At 43.5% G+C, this 17,847-nt stretch overlaps 1 protein-coding gene across 1 annotated transcript; it reads right to left on the reverse strand.

Annotated features, from left to right (window-relative positions):
- Nucleotides 1-869: 869 nt before the first annotated feature.
- LOC104146164 (olfactory receptor 6N2-like) lies at nt 870-3,297 on the reverse strand. Its single transcript, XM_009678085.2, has one exon. It carries the CDS (start codon nt 2,651-2,653, stop codon nt 1,691-1,693), a length of 963 nt encoding a protein of 320 aa, XP_009676380.1. The 5' UTR covers nt 2,654-3,297; the 3' UTR covers nt 870-1,690.
- Nucleotides 3,298-17,847: the final 14,550 nt, after the last annotated feature.

The raw sequence follows: 17,847 nt of genomic DNA on the forward strand, positions 1-17,847 counted from the left end.
ACTACATGTTGGCTATTTAGCAATGCAGAGAGAGAGAAGGCACACTCTGGTCTAAGATTTACATACAAATAAGATTTATATGTATCTACTAACTTCAGTCAATTTTTTTCTTGTCCATCTACTATCAGTGATGAATCTCCTGCCTTCAGTCAAATTTATTTGCAGGTACTGAGTGGCATTCACTTGCAGTAACCTAAGCAGATAAATGTGAGATATGTAAAACTGGAGTGTTTCCCTATTAATTGAACAAGACCACCAGGTAACTGGCTCAAAGAATGATTCATCTTATCCTAAGACAGGTAGCTTAGAGTAATGAGATAAATATTGCTCTCTAGTCAGCAGTCTCTGTTCATTACATTAGGAGATTAAAGTGACCAGCCTAAAAGTGTGCATCTATGTATAAAGGCATATGAGAGGCGTATCATTTACTTTACAGTTTTCTTCTTCAGGATCATTATAACTTGAGTGGAAATACAGTATTCGTCTTCAGTAGTATACTAACATAGTACCAAAGGAGTGATAGCTTTTGAGAAAAATAATAGCAAATATATACGTTCAATATATCTTTTTGCACATATTCATCTTTAAATTCTAGAGTCAATGATGTTTAATGTTTTTTGTCCAGGAATTTCTATATATGCTTTAATTAGTCATATCAAGAGTTACATAATCTATAACAATATTTCTGTCTGCTTACCTATTAAAAGATTTTTTTTTCCAAATAAATAAAATGTTTAAAGGTTACACAAATGCATTTTTAATCATTCTGCCCTAGGATAGAGAGGTCATCGAAATGAGCTTATCACATCTCAGGCAGGATTACTGTAGAGAATTCACTGGCTATAGTTGCAATTGAATATTTCTTTTACTTGGACAATGTTCAGGGAATGCATTCTTGTGCATCCAAAAGCTTTGTCTTTTTCCTTTAATCTAGGCATGTCCTCAAATGTCTCTGGAATGTAATTTCATATTTACTCATATGCTAAAAAGTTTAAGGGGCCTAATATAGGCAGCAAGGCCTCAGTACTCCGTTGTTTAAACATCCATCTAGAGGAAAATGAAAATTAATATGAATATTTACCAAGTTAAAAAGAGATACCTAGACAACACAGACACAAATGTGTGTCATGAAGCATAAGACTGATTTATTTGCTTACCTGGGGAGCTGCCTTCTTCCTTTTTATTGAATGGAATGAAATTTAGTGTGGAACACAGAAGGGGAAAGCAGAAAGTCAGTGTTTATGGGGATGGGTAAAACAGAAAGAGCGGATCAAAGGGTAGTAAATACAAGTGAATGAAATAAATAGCAGAAGGAGACAAACACAAGAAGAAAAACTGACAGAATAGAAGGAGTAGCTGAAATGGAAGAAAGGTAAGCTAGGGAGTCCAAGGGCTTTGTGAGGGATAGTCGTGCCTCTAAATGATTCTTGAGCAAAAATGTATCCAAAATAGCAGGTCAAGAGCTGTTCCTACCTCTGAGATATGGTAATTTGCTGAACATAGTGAACACCCACTAAAGCCCTCGTGTGCTCTGCTGTTCTTGTTGCCAGTACCAAATTCATAACACTGTGTGTGATAAAAACTTTTCTGGATGATGTTTTCTGTATGCAGCTGTTCCTGAAACAAGATAATGGTATCATCACAGCCTAGCCCCAACTTCAGAAGATTATATCTGTGAAAACCATGTGGCTCACATAAGATTTAAGGCAGCACACTGGCATTGTACTCTTTTGTGTGCAATTTTCCTTTTTATGGCATTCAGTATGTTTTTGTTCCTCAGACTATAAATGATTGGATTGACTAGAGGAGTCAAGACAGAATAAATCACAGCAAATAGTCTGTCATAATCTAAGGAATAACTTTTCTTGAGTCGTACATACATAAATATAATACTCCCAAAAAATAACAGAACCACAACCAAGTGAGAGGCACAAGTGGAAAAGGCCTTTTCCCTTCCCTCTGCTGTGTGTATTTTTACTACGTTTTTTAAAATCTTGACATAAGACAGCATGATAAGGAGAAAGGTCACCAGTATTATAAATGCATTTATTGCAAAATCTATCAGGATGCTTATGCTGGTATCTGTGCAAGCCAAGCTCAACAGCGGGGGGAAGTCACAAAAGATATGTTGAATTTTACTGGGACCACAGAAAGGGAGTTTGGAGACCAAGATCACCTCAGTAACTGGACACATGAAGCCACAAATCCAGCATCCAGCAATCATCTGAAAACACATTTTTGTGTTCATGATGGCATGATAATGCAATGGTTTACAGATTGCTAAATATCTATCATAGGCCATTGCTGTAAGTAGGTAACATTCAGTGGCTCCAAGAGAATGGAAGAAGTACATTTGTAAGAGGCATCCAGTGAAAGAAATGCTTTTCTTCCCACTGAGTAAGTTTGAAAGCATTTTGGGGATAGTAGTTGCTGTATACCAGATTTCCAAAAAAGATAAAATGCAGATGAAAAAGTACATTGGAGTATGAAGTTGAGCATCTAGTTTAATGATTGCGAAAATTACAAGATTCCCAAAGATAGTGAAGAGGTAGATGAGCAGCAGCAGTATGAAGAAGAAGGTATGGAATTCCTGAAGATTTGGGAATCCCACTATCATAAATTCAGTTACTTTGCTCTGGTTGGTTGTTCTCATGCTGCCAGGATCCTTGCGAAACTATGAAATTCACAGCTCCACAGACGTCCTGGTATCTCTTGGATGATAAGACAAGTACTGAAAATTAGTCCAAATAAATATTATTATATTTGATGGATTCAAAACTGAGACACAAAGGATACTTTTATGTCCTTTTACCCCGACTTTTTCTTCTATTACATTTCATCCAAAATTTGACCATATTTGAGGAAGTGCAAAGTAGTCTGAGGAATGATTATTCCTCCCTCTATCTTAAAGAGAAGTACCAGCTCCTCATATTGTCTTCACTGTTTTTCAAACAGCAAGTTCACATTGGCACATTGGGAGAGTGTAGCTAGCTCCTCTCTTTAAATCATTGGTTTCTTTCAGAAGAAGCTAGCAATTGAAAATGTGGTAAAACAAGTTCTTCAAAAGTGAAGAGTTTGAACCCAGACTTGAAGAATGAAGAAGGCAGTTGCCCCATTGAGAGTCATCCTGTCTGGTCCAACACAAAGAAATCAAGCTTGGATTCAGCCATTGTCAAACTTTCTCATTACACCCCCCCACCCCCCATTTGCTTTGGTTTTCTATCATTTGTTTCTTAAAAAGATATTATTATTATTATTATTATTATTGGATTTCATTAGTTTCAGTCTGTACCTTTATTTATTTTCCCACTTTTCCTACTTAATGAAATTTGTTCTTGAAATGCCTGATTTCAGAGTCTTTCGGTCTCCCCTTTAAGACATTAAGCTGAGGTTGGATTTATAACCCTTAAACTATGTGTTCACTAGTTAGATATATAAATCCAAGTTAATCACCTTTTGGCATCCTTTACCATTAGCAGAGATAGTTTCACCTTCCCAAAGCATTTCATTTGGCATACCTGAAATGACTATTTTAGGATGAGAATCACTTTTTGAAAGTGCTTCCTTCTATCTACTAACTAGAAAAGGAGTTAGGATGAACCAGTCCAGACTAAGTTGTGCAATGCCTAGAGAGCTCAGTGAGCCACATGACTCCATCCTGACTACTCTTTAATGATTTTGAAAATGGAGGTAGATTCTTTTTCTTTTGTGATACAAATAAGAATAACGTTTACTTAAAACCGATAAAGTGGCCCTGAGATTTAATCTTATACCACCAGTAAGCCTAATACTGTCTGAACGAGAGTCAACTCATCCTTTTATTTTCTTTGAAGTATCTCATTTGTTCTTTAACAAACACAGGAATTCTACATAACTGAGTAAGGAAAGAGTTTTGATCTATCTTCTTTATTACAAACTGCGTATATCCAGTTATATCTGACATATTTTTCCTTCCCCAATATCCACCTCTTGTAGAATGTAGCAAAGAGCTGGTAGGTTTTCTAACATTTGAATAGATTGCAAGCTGTCTGGGAAAAAGAATAGCATCTAGTGTTGTGCATGTAATATGTTTAATAGCTTTAGCTGTTACTGCAACATCAACAATATTATAACAGAATATTAATGTTAATAATCATAAAACTATCAGCTATCCAATTCGGTCTAAGGTCTGCTTAGTTGTATATATCGCACACATTTTCAAGAACAAGTTCAGGAAATAAATTAATTTGAGCTAAATTAATTCTATGAATCATTAAAAGCAGGCAAAGTTTCAAATAAGAATAATTTAAGAGTTAAATTTACAGGAATCTGACATTCAACAGTTACCTTTCAGGAGCAGAGACAAAAAACTTTCAAAACTACTCAGCATAAATTAAAATCTGGCTGTAATTATTGTATAACTTTAAAATATTTTGGAAGATTGTATTTAGTTTTTACTCAGTCTTTACCTATTTTCCAAAGTTGAGAAAGAAGTAGCTTTCTAACTGAAAAGATTTACTGCTATATTGAAAGGGAATACTGCCTCTTCTTACCTCCTTCCTTGAGGAAGATTTTCAAAATCTTTTGCAGTTAAATTGTTGAGGATGCACTGGTAACATGCTGCCAATAGTTTTTACATATTAAATCCCTCAAAATGTTTTTCTTTGTAGTAAGCATTGTCTAAGGGATTGGAATGGCCTTATCTAATTCTTGGAAATGAAACTTGTCTACCTGTTATCTTGTAACAAATTATGAACATTTCAGGCCACAAACTTCAGAAATAATGGAAAGTAATCCACATTTTATCCTCAAATCTTATTCTCAGGGGTTTCAGTCCAGAGAACATATTCATCCCTAGCAAGTAGATTCCATAAAAAGAAAACATTCTTTATTTATTAAAAATGACTTCTGTTATTACTGAAGTTTGTTTCAAACCTACAGCATATGCCAGTACATGTCAGTACATGATGACTTGCATTAAACATAGCTTAGCTGGTTTTACCTTTCACCAACTTTGGACAGATATGTATTTTTTCGAATGAAAAAATGATATTTTTCCTAACTGAAAAATATTTTTTTAATGAAGTAAAATCTAGCCCCACACACCATTCAGTTACTCATTGCATAGGCTACACTTGGGTGGGGTGCTAAGCTGGCAGGTTTGAATAGAGTATACAACTTTGTGGTGACTGTCTGCATACATCCTGAGAAAGGAATGAAAATGAGCTTGGGTCTTGACTAAAACTGTGTTATAAACAAGTGAATCAGATTTTGTACCTGGATACTAACCTGTGTAATGGCTTTCTTCAGATCTCCTTCATTATGCCTGATACAAGGCTTCTTTGAACACCGCTAGAAGCAGGAACTCCTTCCGAAAGTTAATCTCCTGCATCAAAACAAAAAATGTGTTTTCCTAGTTCATCAGTTTCCAGAAGAAAATAAGCATTTCCCTAGTTCATCCTCTAGAAGTATGCAATGCTTCCAGGTGTATTGCATATCACATTCTCATGGGCATACAATAATTGTTCCCTAGGTCACCCTATTTCCCTCTTGCTTCTGACCCATGTAATAAATGAACATGTAACATATTTTGTAGTACTTTTCCAGTTAAGAGTGTTAAAGTTTGGGCTTTCTATCGCTGATTTTGAGAAGATTCACAGATGAATATACCTGTATTATGCACTACATTTCAGTCAAGGTCCAGTGTTTGACTTGTGTAGGAAGCCTATGTCAGCTTCCAGGAACAGTGCGCCTCAGGATGCTGAGAATTTAAGGCAATTGTGAGTGTAGCACTGAGGGAACCTTGTGCCCTGATGTAGTAGATCTGACTTTCTTAGTAGAATATCGTTGTTGAGAACAAAGAGAACTAAATATGCTCATCTGAGGGCTCAGACTGTGGCCAGCCTAATGGAGAGAGCAGAAACTAGAGCTCTTTCTTTGGCAGTAGAGAGGCTCATTAATATTTCACCTACTAAATATTTCCAATGACATTTCAAAACTAAACTGAAGACCAGTACTTCTGAATAGGTAATATGTTCTGAATCACACAGATACTTCAGACTGCTATTTCCTATTTCTTTTTCTTATGTGCTTGCTACTGTTTAATGATCTCCTACAATGGTAGAAGCTCAAGGAAAAATGCATGGAGCGACTACCCACAGCTCTTGCAAAGAAATCTGAACTTATCTCAGCAAAAAAAGAAGGGGATGGTAGCCTTTCTTCCAGAGAAATGGCTGCATCAGCTGAGGGGATCAGCTGCCTATATCAGCTGTGGGGGAATCAGCTGGCTATATCAGCAGAATGAATCATCTCATTATATCAGCTTAGTGAATCAACCAGCTGTGTAACTGTTTCATCCCTGAGTTAATCAAAAGAATACAAATATATGTCCTTCTGAATTAGCTAGACCAGCATGCAGGATGTATATGTGACTCAGTTCAATATAGAGTAAAAGACCAAACAACGAACAAAAAGACTTTGAAGAGAGCAACGAGCTTGAGCTGATTTCACTCCGCGTATTTCTTCCTGGTGGTAGGGGACATCTGGCATCATGACAATGAGCATATTAAAGAGATCAGTAATGAAATTCACCTTTGCATTGTGATTCAACTGTACATTACAATTGCTATACTCTGATAGTGTAATTTGTACTTGTATTGTGATTTAAGTCCATTGCTGTATCACTCAGCTAAATCGAATTAGTAAATTTTGTATTATGCATTAAACCCTCCAGGTGTGGAATACTTAAAAGAATCTGGTCAGAATGTATTGGACTCTAACAGTACATTACATGTAAAACCTGTAAGATGCCCACATGTAAACAAAACTAATGAACATAAAATGGTTTTGAGAAACAGCTTTTTGAGAGCATAGAAGAATTAAAAGTTTTTTCAAAGCATCAGAAAAGGTGTCCTCCAAAGAGAAAATAAGAGCAGAAGATAATTAAATTGTAAAGGAACACTCAAGGAAAACAAATCCACTATGGTATAGCTAAATGAATTATTTCGGTCTGTGTCCACTTCCCATACCAGAGCTTTTCTCTGTGGAGATAAGCCAGATATCCTGCAGTGTCCTTAAAGCAGTTTAAAGCAAATTAATAGAATTAAGAGCAAATCATGTCTGAGACTAATTGATATTCACCCATGAAGTCTACTGGAACTCAGACATGAAATTACAGATCTATTAAATGTGGAATATAACCTAGCCTTGTTATCCCATGAAAGGTGGCAAATATAACTATTTCCGGACGCATGAAGGTTACTGAGAGTAGTCATCGTGGATTTATGAGGGGGAAATCATGCTTAGCCAAACTGAGACCCTTCTATTCTGAGATGACTGACTTAGCGTATGAGAGTAAAGCAGTACACATTGTTTACCTTGACTTTAGTAAGGTTTTGACAGTATCCCCCACAACGTCCTCATAGACAAGCTAATGAAGTATGGACTGGATAAGTAGTCAGTAAGGACTGAAATCTGTCTGAGCTGTCAGGCTCAGAACATTGTGATCAGTGGCACAACGCCCAGCTGGAGGTCAGTCACTAGTGGTATCCCCCCAGGGGTCAATATAGGGTCCAATACAGTTTAGCATCTTCTTTAATGACCTGAATGATGAGACTGAATGCACTCCCAGCAAGTACATAGATGATCAAGATGAGATATGCTTAAGAATAACATTGCAGAGAAGGCCTAGGGGTCTTAGTGGACAAGCTGAATATGATCCAGCAATGCGTCATCATGGCAAAGAAAGCCAACAGTATTCTGGGCTAAATTAGAGTGTTGGCAGCAAGTTGAGGGAAGTGGTCCTTCCCATCTACTCAGCACTGGTAAGGCCGCATTTGGAGTATTGTGTGCAGTTCTGGGTTCCCCCGTACAAGAAAGACATGGATTTACTGGAGCAAGTCCAATGGATGGATACAAAGATGATTTAGGGGCTAGAGCATCTGTCACACGAGGAGAAGCTGAGAGAGCTTGGACTGTTTAGTGTGGAGAAGAGAAAGCTCAGGAGGGATCTTATCAATGCATATACATATCTGAAAGAGGGAAGATAGAAAGTCTTCTCCATTTGTGCTTCCCATCTCATGGTTGTCTCCTTGTGTTCTGGGACAGGAATTTTCAGGTATGTGAGTCCAACAGCATGGGCTTCCTTGAAAAAGAACAAAATTGTATCAGTGGTACGCAGCGTGGTCACTCCCATGTTGAACCCAATAATCTATAGCCTAAGAAATCAGGATATGAGCGCAGCCAACAGAGGCAGCGAACAGACGCAGCAGTTTGCGCAGCAGTGTCTGGGCTCTGCCTGGGCCTTTTGTGGGCCTTGTTGGAAGTTGTGGAGGCTTTCTGGGGACCCCCGAGGAACTAGACGGTGCTTGCTGCTAGCAGGAAGGGAGAGCTGGGCAAGGACTCCTGCAGGGGACCTTGACTTAACTCCTCCTGGGAAGTTCTAGCTAGGTGGGGCTGCTGCTAACGAGCTCTCTGGGCTGGCCTGGTCAGAGGGAGTTGGGGCTTTTGTTTCAGGTGGCTCCTGATTGGGTGGGTCAAGCACCCCTGTGAGTCACTGCTGGGCAGAGGCCTATATAAGAGCCAGGCCTAGAGCACAGCTCCCAGAGCGCAGCCAACAGAGGCAGTGAACAGATGCAGCAGTTTGCGCAGCAGTTTGCGCAGCAGTTTGCGCAGCAGGGCGCCAGAAGGCAAAGAAGGCATCTCTCCATTTTCTGTAGTGGTGTGTCCTTCCCCGGGGCATGGTCATGACACGCCGCAGAGCACGTTCCCCAATGGCTGCGGGAGGTGCTGCATTGGCTGTGTCTGAGGCCTCAACCCAGACAGACCCTCAGACAGCAGATGCAGCTCTGCAGGTGTCAGGCTGCAGGCAGTGCCTGGGGCCTCTCCGTGAGGCCTGGGCTGACAGTCAGCTCTCCTGTGTGAGGTGTGCTGTGGTTGACCAGTTGTATTGCCAGATAAAGGAGTTATGGGAGGAGGTTAGTAGGCTGCGTAGCATCCGAGAGGATGAGCGGGAGATTGACAAGGTATTCTCGGAGACTGTTCAGCTCCGGGAGTCCCCTGCCCCCACTGCAGCGGAGGTGTCAGAGGGCTCAGCACCGTGTGTAAAGGTGCATCATAACACTGTTGAAGAGGGCTGGAAGCTGGTGACCTCTCGTAGAAGGAGAAAGGCTCTTGCTCCTCCTCAAGACTTACCCTTGAAGAACAAGTTTAGCGCCCTCCAAGCCGAGGAGGAGCTGGGCATGGCTCCAAGGGAGGCAACTGGCCTGGCAGACCCTGTCCGTGCAGGAACCCCCGGAAGAAGCAGCGAGTGATTGTTGTGGGTGACTGCCTGCTGCAGGGGACAGAGGCACCTATCTGCCGACCTGATCTCTTGTCCAGAGAGGTTTGCTGCCTGCCAGGGCTTCGAATAAGAGATGTTGTGGAAAGACTGCCAAGGCTTGTCCACGCGTCGGACTACTACCCTCTGCTGATCTTCCATGTGGGCGCTAACGACACGAAAGGCAAACTGGAAACCATCAAACGGGACTTCAGAGCTCTGGGGATGGTGGTGAAGGGTCTGGGAGCCCAGGTGGTTTTCTCCTCAATCTTGCCTGTGAGGGGAAAGGACAGGAGGAGGAGTAGACGAATTTTCCAAGTTAACAGCTGGCTGCGCCGCTGGTGTTGGCAACAGGGCTTTGGTTTCTATGACCATGGGACCCTGTTTGAAGATCAACAGCTGATGGGGAGTGATGGGATCCACCTTACCAAGCGGGGCACGCGTGTCTTTGCCAACAGATTGGCCAGCCTGGTGAGGAGGGCTTTAAACTAGGCAAGATGGGGGAAGGGGAGTGGTATAGTGGCAGGGGAGTCAGTAAAACACTGCTCAAGTCAGGATGCCTCCAGCGGGTGCATACAACCAGGGGAGACAGCATGGGACATGGCTATGGAGGATCCTCTTGCACCTCTTCTGGGAAGCCTGCGTGCTTGACTGGCTCTCTGAAATGCCTGTATACCAATGCACGCAGCATGGGGAATAAGCAGGAAGAGCTAGAGATCTGTGTGCGGTCGCAGGGCCATGATCTCATTGCAGTGACAGAGACATGGTGGGATAGTTCACATGACTGGGATGCTGTCATCGATGGCTATGTGCTTTTTAGGAAAGACAGGCCAGGAAGGCGAGGAGGTGGAGTTGCTCTTTATGTGAGGGAGCAGCTAGAATGTATGGAGCTCTGCCTCGGGGTGGATGAAGAGCAAGTTGAGAGCCTATGGGTAAGGATTAAAGGGCAGGGTAACATGGGTGACACTGTTGTGGGGGTCTACTACAGGCCACCTGATCAGGAGGAAGTCATCGATGAGGCCTTCTACAGGCAGCTGGAAGTAGCCTCACGATCACAGGCCCTGGTTCTCATGGAGGACTTCAACCACCCTGACATCTGTTGGCAAGACAGCACAGCTAGGCACAAACAGTCAAAGAGGTTCCTGCAAAGCATTGATGATAATTTCTTGACCCAGGTGGTGGAGACGCCACCGAGGAGAGGTGCAATGCTAGACCTTGTACTAACGAACAAAGAAGGTCTAGTTGGAGAGGTGAAGGTTGGGGGCAGCCTTGGCTGCAGTGACCATGAGATGGTGGAGTTCAGGATCCTACGAGGAGGAAGCAGGGCAATGAGTAGGATTGCAACGCTGGACTTCAGGAGAGCTGACTTTGGCCTCTTCAGGGACCTACTTAGGGGAATCTCATGGGGTAGGGCCCTAGAAGGAAGAGGGATCCAAGAGAGCTGGTTAATATTCAAGCATCACCTCCTCCAGGCTCAGGATCAGTGCATCCCTCTGAGGAAGAAGTCCAGCAAAGCGGGCAGGAGACCTGCATGGATGAGCAAGGAACTCCTGGCAAAACTCCAGCAGAAGAAGGAAGTGTACAGAATGTGGAAAAGGGGACAGGCCACTTGGGAGGAATACAGGGACGTTGTCAGAGTGTGCAGGGATGCGACAAGGAAGGCTAAGGCCCAGTTGGAATTAAATCTGGCAAGGGATGTCAAGGACAACAAGAAGGCCTTCTTCAAATACATCAAGAGCAAAAGGAAGACTAGGGAAAACGTGGGCCCGCTGCTGATCAGGGTGGCTGCCCTGGTGACAAAGGATATAGAGAAGGCAGAGTTATTGAATGCTGCCTTTGCTTCCGTCTTTCCTGCTAAGACCAGCCTTCAGGAATTCCAGACCTTGGAGACAAGAGAGGAAGTCTGGAGAAAGGCAGACTCTCCCTTGGTTGAGGAGGATCAGGTTAGAGATCTTTTGTCCAAACTTGACATCATAAATCCATGGGCCCCAACAGGATGCATCCGCGAGTGCTGAGAGAGCTGGCGGATGTTATCGCTAGGCCACTCTCCATCCTCTTGGAAAGGTCCTGGAGATCAGGAGAGGTGCCTGAGGACTGGAAGAAAGCCAATGTCATGCCAGTCTTCCAGAAGGGCGAGAAGGAGGAGCCAGGAAACTACAGGCCTGTCAGCCTCGCCTCGATCCCTGGAGAGGTGATGGAACAGCTCCTCCTGGAGGTCATCACTAAGCATGTGGCGGACAAGAAGGTGATCAGGAGTAGTCAGCATGGATTTGCAAAGGGGAAATCATGCTTGACCAATCGGATAGCCTTCTAATGACGGAATGACTGGCTGGGTAGATGAGGGCAGAGCAGTGGATGTTGTCTCCCTGGACTTCAGCAAGGCTTTTGACGCTGTCTCCCATCACATCCTGCCAGGTAAGCTCAGGAAGTGTGGGTTGGATGAGTGGACGGTGAGGTGGCTTGAGAACTGGCTGGATGGCCGAGCTCAGAGGGTTGTGGTCAGTGGTGCGGAATCTAGTTGGAGGCCTGTATCTAGCGCTGTCCCCCAGGGGTCAATACCGGGTCCAGTATTGTTTAACTTATTCATCAATGACCTGGAGGAAGGGACAGAGTGCACCCGCAGCAAGTTTGCTGATGATACTAAACTGGGGGGAGAGGCTAACACACCAGAAGACTGTGCTGCCATTCCGAGGGACCTGGACAGGCTGGAGAGCTGGGTGGAGAGGAACCTCATGAAGTTCAACAGGGGCAAGTGCAAGGTCCTGCACCTAGGCAGGAATAATCCCATGCACCAGTACAGGCTGGGGGTTGACCTGTTGGAAAGTAGCTCTGCCGAGAAGGACCTGGGAGTGCTGGTGGACAACAAGTTAAACATGAGCCAGCAGTGTGCCCTTGTGGCCTAAGAAGGCCAATGGTCTGCTGGGGTGCATTAGGCAGAGTGTTGCCAGCAGGTCGAGGGAGGTGATCCTGCCCCTCTACTCAGCCCTGGTGAGGCCTCCCCTGGAGCGCTGTGTCCAGTTCTGGGCTCCCCAGTGCAAGAGAGACATGGCACTCCTGGAGAGAGTCCAGCGGAGGGCTACCAAGATGATTAGAGGGCTGGAGCATCTCTCCTATGAAGAAAGACTGCAAGAGCTGGGCCTGTTCAGCCTGGAGAAGAGAAGATTGAGAGGGGATCTCATCAACGTGTACAAGTATCTGAAGGGGGAGTGTCAAGAGGATGAGGCCAGCCTCTTCTCCGTGGTGCCCAGCAACAGGACAAGAGGCAATGGGCAGAAACTGAACCACAGGAAGTTCCATCTGAACCTGAGAAAAAACTTCTTCACTGTGAGGGTGACAGAGCATTGGAACAGGTTGCCCAGAGAGGTGGTGGAGTCTCCTTTGCTGGAGATATTCAAAAGCCGTCTGGATGTGATCCTGGGCAATATGCTCTAGAGGACCCTGCTTGAGCAGGGAGGTTGGACTAGATGATCTCCAGAGGTCCCTTCCAACCTAAACGATTCTGTGATTCTGTGAAAGTTTTGAGGACAGTGCTCATAAAAAGGAAGTTGGGCAGGAAGGAATGTATGTGCGAATTAGAGAGAGAAAAAAAAGAAATACTTCCTTAAGTAAGGGCTAGATACTTCTGCTGCTTAATAATTTGAAACTAGATAGGAGGATTTTCTGGAGTGCTGTTTTAATTCAGACAAAATGGAGATAAAAGTTTCAAGGGGAAAGAACACCCCTATTCTTCTCCATACTCAAGGACAAATTGTTATCAATCACTGAGTTAGACTGACCTAAAGTCTTGGTTATTCTGAGATGCATTTTCTTTCATATTTATTTTGACATTGCACTCCTTTGGTTTCTTAAAAAACCTGTCACTCTGCAGCCCAAAGTCGACTGGTGCTGAGATTCCTCTGCTTACATCTAGGGAATGTTACAACTCTGTGGTTAGGATTCATCCCTCTTATTTCAGACATCAATCATTTGAATCTTATATGAAATTAAATATATTTGAGATAATCATCATAGCTTCCTACAGATTCAATAGAGATATAGGTAATGTAGCCAGTGGAGTTTGGAGCATGAGTAACTTCATTCTAAGACTGACATTCAAATTAAGTCGGAACAATTATGCCTTCTTCTCTTTCTGCTCCTGCTCCTGCTCCTGCTGTGATCATAAGAGGAGAAATAGGAGAATAACTGAGGTCTTGACACCTCTTCTTTTTGTAGATGTTTGTCAACCAAGTCATCTAATGATGCTCAGGTATTCAGTGCCATTTTAGATGCTCTGCTCTTAAGAGTGCTTAAGATTGACTACCCCTGTTCCCCAAATAGGACAAACATACAATGCGTCTATACACAATCAACTTCTACATCTCACATATGCCTCCATTTAGGTATCAATTTGCCAATGCGCTTTCGTTTGTTGCACAGAACATGCAGAATCTGCGACACAAGCATCCTACAAAATAACCAAATCAGATCTCATTTGCAAGGCACCTAGGATAATATTTCACTACCCACTCGCATGCAATATATAGCTGTGCCTTCACCATGACTGCCTTACAGACAGCCACAGCCATAGGTACACTCCCGTCTCAGAAAAAGGCTCCTCCAGTGCTGAAAGACCCTAGTATGCCCAGCTCGGGCCTGCATCTAGGAACAATGAGAGGTAGTGAGATGACCTCCCAACATCTTTGTTTTCTTCTCCCATGTCTTAGATGACTGTATGTGGTTAGAGAACTATCTCAATATGAAGGTCTAAAATTAGATGAGATGAACTTCAGCCCCTCCATCCCATGGTGAGCATCACTTTTGCTGAACAATTCTTCCTCTGTTTTGTCAGCAAGTCGTGCCTGTGATTTAATTCAATAGCTCTTGACAGCTCTAGCACTGTCATAGTCTGTTTCTTTCACTAATCTTTCTGCAGTCTGTCCCTAGTTTATGAATGAGGCAAAAATATAGCTGGCCTTAAAGCTTTTTTTTTAATGTAACATTTTCAATAAGAAAGTTGCCCTCATAGCACCAGAGTACAACACTGGCAGCTACTACATCCTTTTTAGCACAGCTTGGCTTGGCTGCATATCAATGTCTGTGAGAGCTAGAGTGGTCTTAAGGGCCTACTTCAGTGCCTTCTTGATCCCTTTGTTCCTCAGGCTGTATATTTGTGGATTAACTAGGAGAGTTGTGGTTGCATAAAAGACAAAGGACATCTTCATCAGTAATGTCAGTGTGCTGGTCTTTGGAAGCATGTAAACAATGGTTAGGATCCATAGAAAACCGATCCTTGCAAGAGGTGAGAGGAGCAAATGGGATAGCCCTTTTGTTTCTCAAGGGTGGAACAGCTCCTCAGAACTGTGTTAATGACACGTACTCAGCTTTGTGGGGGTAACAGAAATGGAGGATAAGCTAATGCAGAGGAGAGAAACAACTTCACAGGAATAATTATGCTGATTTCAGCACAGCACAATTTACCAGAGGGCTATAATTACAAAAGAAAAGGTTAATTTCAGTGATGTAAAAAAAAAAAAGTTACATTCAACAAAAGGCAATGGTACTGGCCACAGACCCTTTCAACAAAGGCCCAGGTGCCAGTTAAAAGCAAAATTTATCACCCAGAGGAGCTGCATAATGAAGGGGCTGGCATACTGCTCTACACCAGTCTTGATGAAAAATCACACCTAAGAGACAGAACGCTGCAGCTACCAGACAACCAAAGAAATTAAATTGTATAATTCAACCCATAAAGGAAGCACCTTTGTCCCCAGTCAAGAACCTGACTAGCATCTAGGGTAAGATGGCTGTGGTGCAGCAGGTCTCAAAGCAGAACAAGTTCCCCTGGCAGAAGTACATAGTTCTCTGTGTTGTCAGACTGGGGAGTAAAGGGTCAGGGAGAGGAAACCAGCAGGGCTTGAGAGAGTAGGCACATTAGTCAGGCCCACTGTATGATGTTCCTCCAGTTCTTTCAACATCATTTTATGTAAACAGGATGAAGCTTTCCTAAGTGCAATGGTGTAATTCAGTTACTGGAACACAGGCACCAAATCCATTCAAAACCCCTTGGATGCCTGCTCCAGCACTCACTCCAAAAGGATATTACTGTATCTGCCAGTCACATGAGTTGTCCTGGAAACCTAAGGCAGCTGACGTGGCTCTAGTGGCCAATTCTCCCATAGTGCTGTGTGAGGTGGGGCCCAAGGACATTTCGGGGAAGGGGGGCGATTTTTTCAAGAGGAAGTTCAAGGCATGGGGTAGCTGAAAGGAAAGGAGCTTTCCTGAGTCTGTGCTTTCAGTTTCTTATTGCTGGTAAAGAGAAATGGAAACGGAGCTGTTAGGTTTCAACGAGGGTCTGAGACACTTGAACTTTTTCATTGAAAAGTCAGTAGCCCTCAGCCTACATACAACACCAACATCACCTTCACTGGCCTCAGCAGTGTCTATCTGACCTGTTACTTAGGACCATCAGACAGGGAGAGGCTGCTGGAAAGTGCCCTGCCTGAGAAGTTCCTGTAGGGCAAAACTGAGCACACAGAGTAGGGGAATGAGGTCTGTGAGCGCTAACAGGGAAAAGACACAGGGAGAGAGAAAGTGCTCCAGGGAGAACAGTTCCAGGAGGGATCCAGGTGCCTCCTTGTCAATTCCTACAGTGCAGATATCCTCCTCTGAGCAAGCCACCCTTGTCTCCTTTTCCACCCAGAAGAGTCCTCTTCCCTGAAGGCCACAGGGTTTGGGGTATGGTTGAATCCTCTGATGACAGACCTTCAAAAGAGAGGTGCTCTTCTGCACTGTTCCCCTTTGCCACTGCATGACAAAGTGGCATGAGAGTGGCTTCTCTATGATATTGCCCTCTGGTAGACAGAGTACACAGCTTGGTATGGTGAGAGCTTTCCTGAGTTCCTGTCTAGCTTTCTCTCCTTTCTGCCCTTGATGGGAAGATGATGGTATTGCTGTTTGTTTCTCTACCTGTCTGTGCTACTCTTGTTCTTGTTCTGTCCTTAGCCACAGAGAGTCATTTTATTTCTCTGATATCACTAGCATTCATGCCTAGAGCAATAATAATGGTCAGGTTTTTTTTACCTCTTCAAGGAACACTCCCCAAGTTTGATGGCGGCATAAACCACTCTGCTGCAGCCCACAGTCTTTCAAATTGGGTGAGATGATACTGAACAGCCTATCTTCATGAAAGGAGACTTAACAAAAATCTCAGAACCAGAGAATAACTGAGATTGTAAAGAACCCCTGGAGATCACCTAATCCACCCTCCCACCCCACTCCCATTCAGAGTAGGGTCTGCTACAGCAGGTTGCTGAGGACATCGTCCAGCTGGATTTTGAATATTTCCAAGGATGGTGACTCCATAAGCATTCTGGGCAACCTGATCCAGTGTTCAACCACCTTCACAGTGGAGAAGAGTTTTCTTATTTTCAAGTGGAATTTCTTGTATTTTGGTTTGTGCCCATTGCCTCTTCTTTCACTGGGCACAACTGAGAGAGTCTGTCTCTGTCTTCTTTCCTCTTTCCCATCACATATTTGTGCATATGGATAAGATCCCACCTAAGCCTTATCTTCTCAGAGCTAAATAATGCCATCTCTCTCAGTAGTCTCTCCTTATATGACAGATGCTCCAATCTGTTGATCATCTTTGTGGCCCTTCGCTAGACTTGCTCCAATGTGTCGATGTCTTTCTGGGCTCTCTTTCAGAGTCCCAGAACTGGATACAACACTCCAGATGTGGTTACCTCAGGTGCAGGACTTTGCATTTCCCTTTTTCGAACTTCATGAGGTTCTTGTTGACCCATTCTCCAGCCTGTTGAGACCCCTCTGAATGGCAGCACCATCATCTATTACTCTTCTCAGTTTTGTATCATCTGCAAACTTGCTAAAGGTGCACTCTGTCCCACCATTCAAGTCATCAGTGAGGATGCTAAACAGTGCTGGACGCAGTATTGACCCCTAGGGTACATCACTAGTAATTGGCCTCCAGCTGGAGTTTGTGCCACTGATCACAGTATCACTGATCCTTTGAGCTGGGCAGTTCACCTAGTTTTCAATTCGCCTCACAGTCAATGAATCACAGAATACTGGAGGTTCAAAGGGACCTTTGGAGGTCATCTAGTCCAACAAGGTCAGCTAGAGCAGGTTGCTCAAGCCCCTGTCCATTTAGCTAGTCTGTACTTCATCAGTTTGTCTGTGAGGATGGCAGTGCTGAAAGCCTTGCTATAGCCAAGATAAACAATGTCTTCTGTTCTCCCTTCATCCACTGAGCCAGTCATTCATCTGAAACACCTTCTGAATTCTGACATCTGTGCTGTCCCACCCCAACTCCCTTTTACCCACTGCTGCAGAACAGGACTAACTCCTCTGGGCAAAAGCCCTTGTTCCTCTCATCAAACTCAGTCAGCACAAACTGGAGTACAAACAAGAGAAGATAAGTGAAGGTTCTGCCAAGAACAAGAAACAAAATGTGGGGAGCGTCTAAAAGAAATGGATTGGGACTTGCTCAGAGATGTCTGTTCTAACTTTTCAATGTCTTTTCCTCCTTGGACGGTTGCTATGCACACAAGGAGCAA

This window comes from Struthio camelus, chromosome 30, assembly GCF_040807025.1.
Source record: "Struthio camelus isolate bStrCam1 chromosome 30, bStrCam1.hap1, whole genome shotgun sequence".
In the NCBI taxonomy this organism is placed as follows: Eukaryota; Metazoa; Chordata; class Aves; order Struthioniformes; family Struthionidae; genus Struthio; species Struthio camelus.